Below are 12,893 nucleotides of genomic sequence, written 5' to 3' on the forward strand. Positions count from 1 at the left end.
TCCAACACGTCTGTTTCTCTTTGAATAGCCTCCACTTTCTTCATGGTTCACTTTCCTGCCAAGCTTTGTACATGCAATCTGTTTATTTATTCCAGTTATTAACATATATACTGTAAATACCTGAGGGCAAAGTTCTAATTTCTGTGGCACCCCATTAGTAATTGCCTGTTACTTATTTATATTTTCCTGTTTTTTAAACATATATATCCATGTAAATTATTACTTCTACTTCCATGATCCCTTAACTTATGGAAAACCCTTTAATAAAATCAAATATTATCATTGAAAACATACATGGATACAACCGAACGAGACAGGGGCCCTGGTGCATAACATAAATTCGGGGGGTGGGGGAGGAGTGGGGTTGAGGGGAGAGGGGAAGAGAGAGAGAAAAACACATTGTTACACAAGAAAACACATATATAGTCCAAGTCCCTGAGTGATATGCAAATTGATGGTACAACTCTTGACAATCTAGTCTGTCATTCCACTGGTTGAGCACTGGAGGGCATCACTGACAGGAGAGGCTATGCTACACAACCTCCAGCATCTTCTCACCTGGACTGCAGCAGCGGGTAAGCCCACAGCTTGAGGTCTGGTCCTCATGGCAACCGAGACCATACTGTCTCGCAAACAAACAAGGGAAACAGGCCTGCAGCATCTTACAGTAGCAATGTCCAAAGGGGTCTTGCGATCACAAGAGAAACGTCCAAGACACTGCTTTTCTACACCAACTCCAATGTCTTCGAGTAACAGGCAGCGATACTGTCTGCATCCAGGTCAGCTCCTCCAAACCCAGTCTTGTCCTCCCGGCCGGGCGCCGGCTTCTCCTCTGTCCTGAGCACTGGCTACAGACCCGAGAACACAGACTCAGAGAAAGGGGTCTACCATTTAGAACGGAGATGAGGAGAAACTTATTTACATAAAAGGCTTTAACCTTTTGAAATTCCCTACCCTATGGATGCTCAGTTGTTGGAACCACTCAAGGCGGAGGTTGACTCATTTTGGGCAGTGGATCAGCCATCATCTTACGGAATGCTGGGAGAAGCTGGAGGGTTCATATGATCTATTCCTACTCTGCAGGTGATTGTGAATTAATTTCAAGGAAAACGGATTGCAATGAGTGATGATTTGCAAAGATTGTGATGGAAGGCTTTGAAGTTATACTGTTTGTGACTGGCTTTATCTGAATCAACCCTGCATTTGATTAAATTTGTTACAATCCATTAACTGCAGTCTTTTTATTGGCATAGATGTTGCAAACCTGCAGTTTTGGCTGGGGTAACAAAATGTCAGAAACAATATAGACACTTAATTATGTTAATGGCTGTATGTACTAGAAAACAAATTAAATGTCACTAATAGGCTATGTGAGGGAATATTGCACTGTATGATGTGCATCCAATAACTGAATTTAAAGTTGAAGAAGTATGCTTCATCCTTTATTACTAACCAAGAATAAAATCATTCAACTCTTCCGTAATTCACGTAAAACAAAAATGACTGATACGAGTGTAATGGGATCAAATTCAAACAAAGCGGAACGGTCAACATAAAATATGCGCTCCCTACTCACCCCTCTCGATGCTGCCATGCAGATGAACAGGTGACTATATTCATTTGTTTCTACCGCCACCCAAACGCACATGACAATTGATCTTAACCCCAAGTGAGGATGCACGACACAAATACAATACAGACAGACAATAAGTAGATGCAGGGCTCCTACATCCCTGCCCCTAATTAGTATAACATTATAATAATTACAATTATGTATTACGAAATAGGAGACATAAAATCTTCAAGGATAAACATTCACGTATTGTCAACACATGTTAACATTTATGCAAATATCTTCTTTCTTCTTTAAGCCATATCATGTAACAGTCATCTCTGCCAGAGGTTATTAGTACTTAGCCCAGAACAGAGTGATCTTTGCCACCACTCTCTCACAACTCAGCAAGTCATGTCAATGTCATGTAAGTCAAACAACCAAAGTAAGTGAAGCTTTGGAGCTGTAGCTGTAGCTTCTCAAACCACTGCCTCCTGTAGAAGACAGGTCTTTCTTATAAAGCTGTCCAAACAGCTGGTCTTGGTCTTGATGCGCACCTACTTCACAAATCCTCTTCTGTGTGGAAAGACTTGAATGACTCTTCGCATGATCCACGAGTTGTGAGGCACTGTGTCATCAACTATAAGCACAATGTCTCCTGGGAGGAAATTGTGCTTTATACCTGACCATTTCTGACGTTCCTGTAACTGTGGTAAGTGCTCCTTGACCCACCATATCCAAAACAAGTTTGACATGTACTGGGCCTGCTTCTATCTACGACGAGCATAAATATCTTCCTTTTGGAAGTCTCCTGGTGGCAAGGATACTGAAGTCTTCAGAAGCAACAGATGGTTGGAAATCACACTTTCCAAGTCATTGGGATCAGACGATGCCTTACTAATTGCAGGACCATTGAAAATAGGCTCTGCTTTGCAAGGACTGGGTGGAAACCCTCTTCGTCAAAGTTCTAAGCCTACATGGTGGAATTAAGAACCTTTCACGTGTAATGATCTGTAAGGATTCACTGCTAATGTAATGGCTTCTTTGGAATGTTTCACTGCAAAGGCATTTCCCTGTAATGTTCACAGCTGGGGTAATGGTTTCTCTGTAGCAGCAATGTTTGGGTTATGGCTGGAGATAACAGGCCTGTAGTATGCATGTTAGCCTATCAGAGATTGTTGCTCTGTCTTGTGAATCTGGAAGGCTGTTTTTTGCAGTCTCTTGTCGAGGAGAGATGAAGAGGGAAGACGTGTGTGGAGAGAGCTGGTAGACCACCAGACGGAGTGAACTGGGATCTGAGGTTCCGAAGGTCGGCGACGCTCGGAGGAGATAGATGGTGGAAGAATGACAACTGAGTGAGCTCCAACTTGCACTTTTGACCTTTCCTTGAATTGGGCCCTTTTTTTTCATTACTAACCCTATATTCAGATTAAGATTCATAAAGTTCAATCATATAATTGCATATGGTGTACTGTCTGATATCTTGCTTTGTGGGTTTGTAACTGGGCGGTACATTACACAGCATCCACACAAACGTGATTTCTCAGTTTGGCGGGGCCAAAGGCGGTTTTCCCCCAGACGAACACAAGCTGGGCAAGCCTGAGGGTTACACACACAGACCTGATCAATCTCTCCCATGTTCCTCCATGACGTGAGCCAGCTGGGAGATTGAAAATCCACTGAATTCTTTTCTGAAGAAGGACATTGCTGACCTGTGAATGATTCCACCTTTCAATGGCTTATCTTAACTCACACTTAGCTCCAACAAAGTTTGTCACATTATCAGAGCACAGTTCACAAACCTGTCCTCGTCTTGCTATAAAATGTCAAAGTGCATTAACCAAGGAATTTGTGTCTAAAGAAGACACCACTTCAATGTGAACATTGTGTACAGCTAGACAGGTAAATATGACCCTACACCTCTTCACTGCACTCCATCTGTTCTTCACCTTAAATGGTCCAAAGTAGTCCACTCCTACAGATGCTCATGTGGAGAGACTTGTTCACAGGTCGATTGGCATCCTGGAGTTGTGCGCGACTGTTGACAAACAACACACTTAGACAGGGTTCTTCTTATAGCTGTACTAGCACCTAGAATCCAGTAGTTTGGGCACAAGTTGGACAACATGTGGTCACAGCTACCATGTCCTAACTCTTGACGTACATGCCTCAGGAGGATGTCTGAGATAAGGAGATCCTTTGCCAGTGAAACAGGATGTCTACACTCATCAGGCATAGCTGCCCTACTAAGCCCTCCATCAACTCTCAGAGTACCTTCTTCAAGTACTGGACTGAGCTTGAAAATATGGCTGTTCCTTCTCACACTTTCTTCTCTTGGTAAACGTGAGAATTCATCTGGATCTCTTTCTTTGGCAAAACCCAATTATCTCCATTTCAGCCCTTTCCATCTCTTTCTCCAAAGAATACTTTTGTTGTTCTTCATCCAAGTCAGACCGAGCAAGAGTAATGTTCAATTGCTCCCTCTTCTGATGAAGAAACAAGAGCATGTTCTTAATTCTAAAAATTCAGGCCACTGATTTCCTCAAATGGGTCTGCAGTCTTCCTATTACTCAGCAAATTGATCCCCTCTTTCTCAAAGGTAAATTAATCTGGTAGTGGCCATCCACCAGCTTTTCAGACTTTGTAACCAGCTTCACGAACTTGTGGTCTTCTCTTGACAAGTTGTTCACCCTGACTCCATTCTGGGAAGTCTGTCTTAAACTGCTGCTGCCAAAGCTCATCCAAGTTCAAAACTGAGATCCTGTTAACCTTCAGCTTTACCCATGTACTGTCTCTTTCAGCACCAAAATCTCCTTTCAGTGGTCCATTAACAGTCTAACCCAACATTATTCTAGTTGCATAAGGTCCATCATTAACACTGTGAATCACTTGCAACAGCTCTAATGCTTTAGGCACATTTGTCCCTTTCAACAGCTCAGTTTCTGAATCAGTATCTGGTAAACAAATATATTTCAAGTGAGACCATCCCTGGAGATCGTTCTCTCATGGAAAGTTCCCTCCATGGACAGGCAGACTTTCCTGTGTATCGATGTTAGGCAGTTCACAATAGTTTTCACCACCTCAGCCAGCCACTTCCCATCCAGGAGCAATGTAGCTACTCACAATCTTCTCTTAAACCATGGTGCATAAGAGAATGCATGTTCTTTTTCCTGTCAGGTTGAGCTTGTTCCTGAGGCCCACTGTGCAGGACACTGCTGTACCTCCTCGATCTAGAAAAGCATTAAGTAACCACTGTCTTGTTACCTTTCTTAGACTTCACTTGTAGTGGAACTACAGAAAGTTTATAATCATGATTGCCAGCTCCTGCAAGAATACTGGATGTCACACTGCCCACTGCTGTGTCTGGTTCTTTCATGGCTTATTCTGATTCTGCTCCCCTTCTCTTTGAGCAGACATTAAGTATGCTGGGGTGCTTAAAACTGCATACCTTGCATGAAAGACACTTCCTGCAATCTTTGCTGACATAACCTGTACAGGAACAGCCGAAGCAGACACCATTTTTCTTTAGGAAGACAACCTTCTCACTCTGAGCCCTTTTCTCCAGCTGAGGGCACAAATCCAGCCCCACAGAGCAGACAAACCCTTTTGTTTGATGAAACCATTCCCCTTCCTTTAGTTCCAGGATCAATGGCCACAGTAGTAGGAAAGCTGCTTCCTTTAGTTCTAGAATGAGTGGCCTTAACCCTGAGTGAGGGAGCACAACACACATACAATACAGACAGACAATAAATAGATAACTGGCCCCTACAGTGACCTTGGACATGATGTGTTGCTTGTGAGTTTCTGAATCCCATTTACATGAGACCAACCACCAATCCTTTGGAGTTGGATTCTGACAGATCTTTAATATCCATTCTTTGTGGCGCATTATAACAATATTGTTAACATCCACCTCAAAGTACTCACCAGTGCTGCGTGGGTTGCTTTGGGATAATCAAACAGAGTTAAGGCAGTATCTGAGAAATTATCTAATACAAAGAAAGGAGACAATAGTTCTTCAGTGAGGTCCTTAAACCTACAACAGGGATTCCCAACCCTTTTTAAGCCATGTTCTCCTACTATTAACCAAAGGGTCTGTGAACCCATGTTGGAAACCCTTGATCTACAATAAACATATTTATTTCTAGCCCCGTTGTATAATGAAAAATAACCCCAAGAGCTGTGGAACCACACGCGGTTGGGTTAATACCACAGGTTTCTCTCAGTGGAGAGCAGCTTACTTTGTATGGGTGGCAAAGGGAGTAAATTAAATGCAATTGAACTCCACTCAGTGTTGATTCAAGTCTGTATGTGATGCTGCCATACCTTGGATCTCCTTAAAATGTACACTCTGCCACAATACATACATTCTCAAAAATCCTAATAAACCAATGTGGCCCACACACAAAATGCTGGAGGAACTCAGCAGGCCAGGCAGCATCTATGGAAAAGAGTACAGTCAATGTTTCGGGCAGAGACCCTTTGGCAGGACTGGGGAGAAAAGATGAGAAGTTGGAAGAAGTAAGAAGGTGGGGGGAGGAGAGGACGAAGTACAAAGTAGTTGGTGAGAGGTGGATCCAGGAGAGAGTGAGGGGTGAAGTACAAAGAGCTGTGAAGTCGATTGGTGAAAGAATTAAAGGGCTGGAGAAGGGAGAATCTGATAGGGGACCATGAAAGAAGGGGAAGGGGAGGAGCACGAGAGGGAGGTGATGGGCAGGTAAGGAGGTAAGGTGAGGGAGGGAAATGGGAATGGGGAATGGTGAAGTCGGGGGTGGGGGGTGGTATTACTGGAAGTTTGAGAAATTGAAGCTCATACCATCAGGTTGGAGGCTACCTAGACAGAATATAAGGTGTTGCCCCTCCAACCTGAGAGCGTATCATTGTCAAAGGCAGCATTTATCGCCTATTATAAACTGCCTTGAGACAGTGGGTGAACCCTCTTGTCCAGAACAGCAGTAGTTTATGTGATGGAGCTACTCCCCACAGTGCGGTTACGCAAGAAGAACTAACTGCAAGAAAGCAACGATAACTTCCGATTTATTTATACTTCATAACACCCAACTTGCGGACAGTGGTCTTTTGTCCTTATCAGTTGTGGCGGATTGGAATTTGGGGCAAAGAAGCCTTGGCAATTTGTTATGGATATATTTATCCAGCACTGTACAAAGCAGCTAGGAACGCGCACCCTAAATGTATGCCCATAGCAATGGGAACAGTAATGCAACATTAAACTTGCAGCTGACTGTCCATAACACCAGTGGAGGGGTGGGGTGGGCGCAATAATTTGCCACCTCATATTTTATTCAGCTCCGTGTATGCCACTTCAAGTGGAATTTTAAACGTTAACAACGGGCTTCTTATAGACTGGCCTTTTATTCTTCCAGCAATAGGCAGACTGACGTTCTAACGAGGGGGAATTCACTCACATATGTCGTATCTCACGCGGTAGGCCAGCTAATAATGGCTTATCTTTACTCAGTAACGTAGATACTGTGGCAGCGCAACTGTTACTTTCTGTAAACCTTTAACCACGTGTGTCCTTTCCGCAAGCAGGTCTGTTTTCCAACCCCCTCGCCAAGTTTTCTGTGTGACCTCTACCTCCCGTATCGCCGTCGTTTCCCTCTTCCAGTTATATAAACCCCCTTCCCCCAGCCCCCTTGCTGCAGCAACACAGGTACCTGCGCTGCATTTGGTGGTGTTCCGGCTGTGCTCGCCTGGTAGTTTGCCGGCTTCGTCATCCATTTGCATGCGGCGGAGGGTAGGTAGGTCGGGACGATACAGGTCTGTTTTGCGGGCGGCCAGTTTCACCCGGTAGGGCGCCTGATGCTTGTCAGGTCCTTGACTGACATTTCCCGAGCTGTTTTCCATCGGACTGCACGGCTCTCCCCGAGGGTTCAGCCCACCTGCTTGTCACCGACTCGGTCATTGCCCACAGCGATTTGTATCAGGGAGTCACACAGTTACTTAGCAACGAAGTAGTATTCACTGTTACCTAGTTGGTGACTTTATAATTTTACCACTCAATTGGCATCCTGTAGTCTTTAATTTAGTCTATAAATCTAAGTCCTTCGTGTAATGTTGTCATATGAAGATCGTTTGATGGTGTTTCATTTCAGTTTTCGTCAACTAATAATTAAGACTTGGACCTTGGACAAAATTTCTCGATTTCTACAACAAATATATAGGATATAAGACCATAAGGTATAACAGCAGAATTAGGTTATTTGGCCCAATGAGTCTGCTCCACCATTTCATCATGTCTGATCCGATTTTCCCCTCAAGCCCCAATTTCCTGACTCCGCCTTTCAACCTCTGCCTTAGATATACTTAAAGACTTGGCCTTCTCAGCTGCCTGTGGTCTTTAGTCACCACACTCTGACTAAAGAAATTCCTCCTAATCTCTGTTCTAAAAGGATGCCCCTCCATTTTGAGGCTGTGTCCTCTGGTCTCAGACTCTCCCACCATAGGAAACATCCTTTCCACATCCACTCTATCAAGGCCTTTCACCATTTGAAAAGTTTCAATGAAGTCACCCCTCAACCTGCCGAATTCCAGTGAATACAGGCCCAAAGCCATCAAACATTCTTCATATGACAAGCCATTCAATCCTAGAATCATTTTCATGGACCTCCTTTTGAACCCTCTCCAGTTTCAGCACATCCTTTCCAAGATAAAGGGCCCAAAGCTGCTCACAATACACCAACCGAAGCCTCTCCAGTGCTTTACAAAGCCTCAGCATTACATCTTTGCTTTTATATTCCAGTGCTCTTGAAATGAATGCTAACATCGCATTAGCCTTTCTCACCACAGACTCATCCAGTACCCCAAACCCACATACGACTCCAACAACTTCCCATCACTGAGGTCTGACTAACTAGCCGATAATTTCCTTTTTTCTGCCTCTTTCCCTTCTTGAAGAGTGGAGTAACATTTGCAATTTTCCATTCCTCCGCAACCATTCCAGAATCCAGTGATTCTTGAAAGACCATTACTAATGTCTCCACAATCTCTTCAGTCACCTCTTTCAGAATGCTGGGATGGACACCATCTGCTCCAGGTGACTTATCTACCTTCAGACCTTTCAGTTTCAGCAAGAACCTTCTCGCTAGTTATGGTAACTTCATACTTCATGACCCCTGGTGCCTGAAATGCCCACCATACTGCTACTGTCTTCAACAGTGAAGACTGATGCAGAATACTTATTCAGTTCATCCGCCATTTCCTTGTCCCCTATTGCTACCACTCCAGCATCATGTTCAAGTGGTCCAATATACACTCTCACCTCTCTTTTACATTTTATGTATCTGAAGAGACTTCTGGTATCTTTAATATATTTAGTGAGCTTAATTTCATTTTTCCATCCTTACATTTCTAATGACTTTTTTTTGTTGCCTTCTGTTGGTATTTGAAAGTGTCCCAATCCCCTAACTTCCCACTAATTTTTGCTCTATTATATGCCCTCTCTTTGGTTTTTATATTGGCTTTGACTTCCCTTGTTAGCCACGGATGTGTCATCTTACCTTTAGAATACTTCTTCATCTTTGGGATGTATATATCTCGTGCCTTGCAAATTGCTTCCAGAAATCCCAGCCACTGCTGCTCTGCCATCATCTCTGCCAGTGTTCTTTACCAATCAATTCTGGCCATCTCCTCTCTCATGCCTCTACAAATCCCCTACTCCAATGTAATATGGATACATCTGACTTTAGCTTCTGCTTCTCAGATTTCTGGGTGAATTCAACTATATTATAATCACTTACCCCTAAGGGTTCTTCTACCTTAAGCTCTCTAATCAATTTGGTTCATTGCACAACACCCAATCCAGAATAACTGATCCCCTAGTGGGCTCAACCATGAGCTGCTCTAAAAAGCCATCTCATAGGCATTCTAGAAATTACCCCTCTTGGAATCCCACACCAACCTGATTTTCCCAATATACCTGCAAATTGAAATCCCCCATGGCCATTGTAATATTGCCCTTTTGGTATGCATTTTCTATCCCCCGTTGTAATTTGTAGACCACATCTTTACTACTGTTTGGGGGTTTGCATCAAGGTCTTTTTACCCGTGCATTTTCTTAGTTCTATCCACAATGGTTCAACAGCATCTGACCCCATGTAACCTCTTTCTAATGATTTGATTTCATTTTTCACCAACAGAGCAATGGCAGCCCTTCTGCCTTCCTGCCTGTCTTTTCCATACAATGTATATCCTTGGACATTAAGCTCCCAGCTGTAATCTTCTTTCAGCCATGATTCAGTGATGACTACAACATCAGACATGCCAGTCTGTAACTGTGCCCTGAATTCATCTACCTTATTCCATATACTGTGCACATTCAAATATACCACCTTCAGTCCTGTATTCACTATTTTCGATTTTGTCCACCTTTTACTTTGCAACTCATCCTGTTGACTGCAATTTTGCCTTGTCATCAGCCTCCCCTTGCTAGGAGACTCACTAAACACAGTCACTACCTCTGTTTGTAAATCAACTAACTCACCTTCAGCACTATCACTCTGGTTCCCATCCCCCATCGAATTAGTTTAAACCTACTTGAACAACTCTAGCCAACCTGCCTGCAAGGATATTGGACCCCCTCAGATTCAGGTGTAATCCAGCCCTTTCTGCACGTCATACCTTCCCAGAAGAGATCCCAATGATCCATAAATCTGAACTCCTGTCCCCTGCACCATTTCCTCAGCCATGCATTCACCTGCCAAATAATTCTATTCTTACTCTCACTGGCATATGGTACAGGGAGCAATCCAGAGATTAATACCCTGGAGGTCCTGTTCCTCAGCTTTCTACCTAGCTCTCTAAAGTCTCTCTTCAGAACCTCCTCACCTTGTCTACCTATGTCATTGATGCCAATATGCACCAAGACTTCTGGCTGCTCACCCTCACCTTTGAAAATGCCATGGACCCGATCCGAGACAACCCTGACCCTGGCACCAGGGAGGCAACCTACCATCCAGATGTCCACAGAATCTCATCTCTGTTCCTCTGACTAAGGAATCTCCTATCAATACTGAGCCCTCTTCACTTCTCTGTTCTTCTGAGCCGCAGCACCAAAATCAGTGCTAGAGACTCAGTCACTGTTGCTCTCCCCTCCCCTCGGTAGGTCATCCCCCCAAGGGTATCCAAAGAGGTATAATTATTATTGAGGAGAAGGATCGCAGGGGTCCTCTGCACTGCCTGTGCTTTTCCCTTCCTTCTTCTGACAGACACCCTGTTACCTGTATCCTGCAACCTAGGAACAACTACCTCCCTTGTAGCTCCTGTCTATCACCTTCTCATTCTCCCGTATGAGTCAAAGATCATCGAGCTGCAGCTCCAGTTCCTTAACACGTTCTCGGAGGAGCTGCAACTCGGTGTACCTGGCACAGATGTGTTTATCTGGGAGACCAGAGGACCCTTGGACTTCCCACATCCCACACAGAGTACAAAACACTGCCCCTGGATCCAGTCTCACTAATCTACAATCCCCCAACAGATGAGGAATGAACAAATAAGGGCAGAGAGAGAGAGAGAGAGAGAGAGAGAGAGAGTAACTTACAAGACAATGTACCTCACCCAAACCTGATGAGCCAAAACCACTCAAAACACTGACACACTCAAAAGAATGGCCGCTCCACTTGCACTGAAATTATTCTTATTGGCCCTTTCTAATGAAACGCTCTTGCTGATTGGTAGCTCATCAACTCAGATAAGCTGCCACAAAACTCTGCCTTTGAAATCTCAATCACCTTCCTGATTGAAAGGTAGCTCTTTTTACGCAGACCTGACTTGGATTGTTCAACCAAAGTACATGACCATACACTTCCCAACACTATATTCCACTGCCACTTCTTTGCCCATTCCCCTAATCTTTCTAAGTCCTTCTGTAGACTCTCTACTTCCTCAAAACTACTTGCCCCTCCACCTATCTTCGTATTATCTGCAAACTGGCCACTAAGTTATTAATGCCATCATCCAAATTGGTCCCAGTACAGAATCATTGCAGTTCCTTAGTTCTACCCACAATGATTCAACACCTTCCAATCCTATGTCTCCTCTTTTTAATGACTTGATTTCATTTTTTTTTACCAACACAGCCATGCCACCCCCTCTGCCTACCTGCCTGTCCTTTCGATACAATGTGTATCCTTGGACATTAAGCTCCCAGCTATAATCTTCTTTCAGCCAGAACTCAGTGATGCCCACAACGTCATACATGCCAATCTCTAACTATGCTACAAGTTCATCTACCTTATTCTGTATGCTGCACGCATTCAAATATAACACCTTCAGTTTTCTATTTACCTTTTTTCATTTTGTCTCCTTTTACATTGCAACTTATCCTGTTGACTGCAATTTTGCCCCATCATCGAACTCTCCCTGCTAGCAGTTTCACTACACACTGCCTCGATTTGTAAACCAACTATCTCATCATCAGCACTATGACTCTGGATCCCATCCCGCACCAAATTGGTTAAAACCCTGCTGAACAGCTCTGGCAAACTTGCTTGAAAGTATATTGATCCCCCTCAGGTTCAGATGTAACCCGTCCCTTTTGTACAGGTTGCGCCGTCCCCAGAAAAGATCCCTGTGATCCATAAATCCGTGCACCAGGTCCTCAGCCAGACATTCATCTGCCAGATCATCCTATTCTTACCCTCTTTGATGCATGGCACAGGCAGAAATCCAGAGATTACTGCCCTGGAAGTCCTGTTTTTCAACTTTCTGCTAGCTCCCTAAAATCTCTCTCCAGGACCTCTTCACCTTTCCTACCTCTGTCATTGGTGCCAATATGGACAAAGACTGTGGCTGCTCATCCTCCTGCTTTAGAATGCCATGGACCTGAACCAAGATTTCCCTGATCCTGGCACCTGGGAGGCAACATATCATCCGGGTGTCTCTATCTCCTCTCTGTTCCTCTGACTATGGAATCTCGCATCACCACTGCGGTCCTCGTCACCTCTGTTCTCTTCTGAGCCTAATCACCGTGCTCAGTGCCAGAGACCCAGTCACTGCAGCTATTCCCTGACAGGTCGACCTCTCCAATAGTATCCAAAGTGGTATACTTATTATCGAGGGGAATGGCCACCGGGGTCCTCTGCACTGGCTGCCTAAATCCCTTCCTTCTCCAGACAGTCACCCAGTTACCTGCCTCCTGCAATCCAGGGGTGACTATCTCCCCGTAGCTCCTGTCTATCACCTTCACATTCTCCCATATGAGCTGAAGATCATCGAGCTGCAGCTCCAGTTCCTTAATACCTTCTCCAAGGAGCTGCAGCTCGGCGCACCTGGTGCAGATGTGGTTATCCAGGAGGCTGGAGGTCTCCCAGCATTCCCACAT

General features: G+C 44.3%; 1 protein-coding gene across 1 annotated transcript in view; it reads right to left on the reverse strand.

Annotated features, from left to right (window-relative positions):
* The window catches only part of LOC134356438 (sperm microtubule inner protein 8-like), a 34,613-nt gene extending 27,218 nt beyond the window's left edge, over window positions 1-7,395 (reverse strand). The window contains exon 1 of the mRNA XM_063067384.1: window positions 7,231-7,395. Within this exon, the coding sequence (XP_062923454.1) occupies window positions 7,231-7,290 (60 nt within the window). The 5' untranslated portion in view covers window positions 7,291-7,395. The remainder of the gene's footprint in view (window positions 1-7,230) is intronic.
* Between the last annotated feature and the right edge of the window lie 5,498 nt (window positions 7,396-12,893).

This window comes from Mobula hypostoma, chromosome 14 (assembly GCF_963921235.1).
Source record: "Mobula hypostoma chromosome 14, sMobHyp1.1, whole genome shotgun sequence".
Taxonomy (NCBI): Eukaryota; Metazoa; Chordata; class Chondrichthyes; order Myliobatiformes; family Myliobatidae; genus Mobula; species Mobula hypostoma.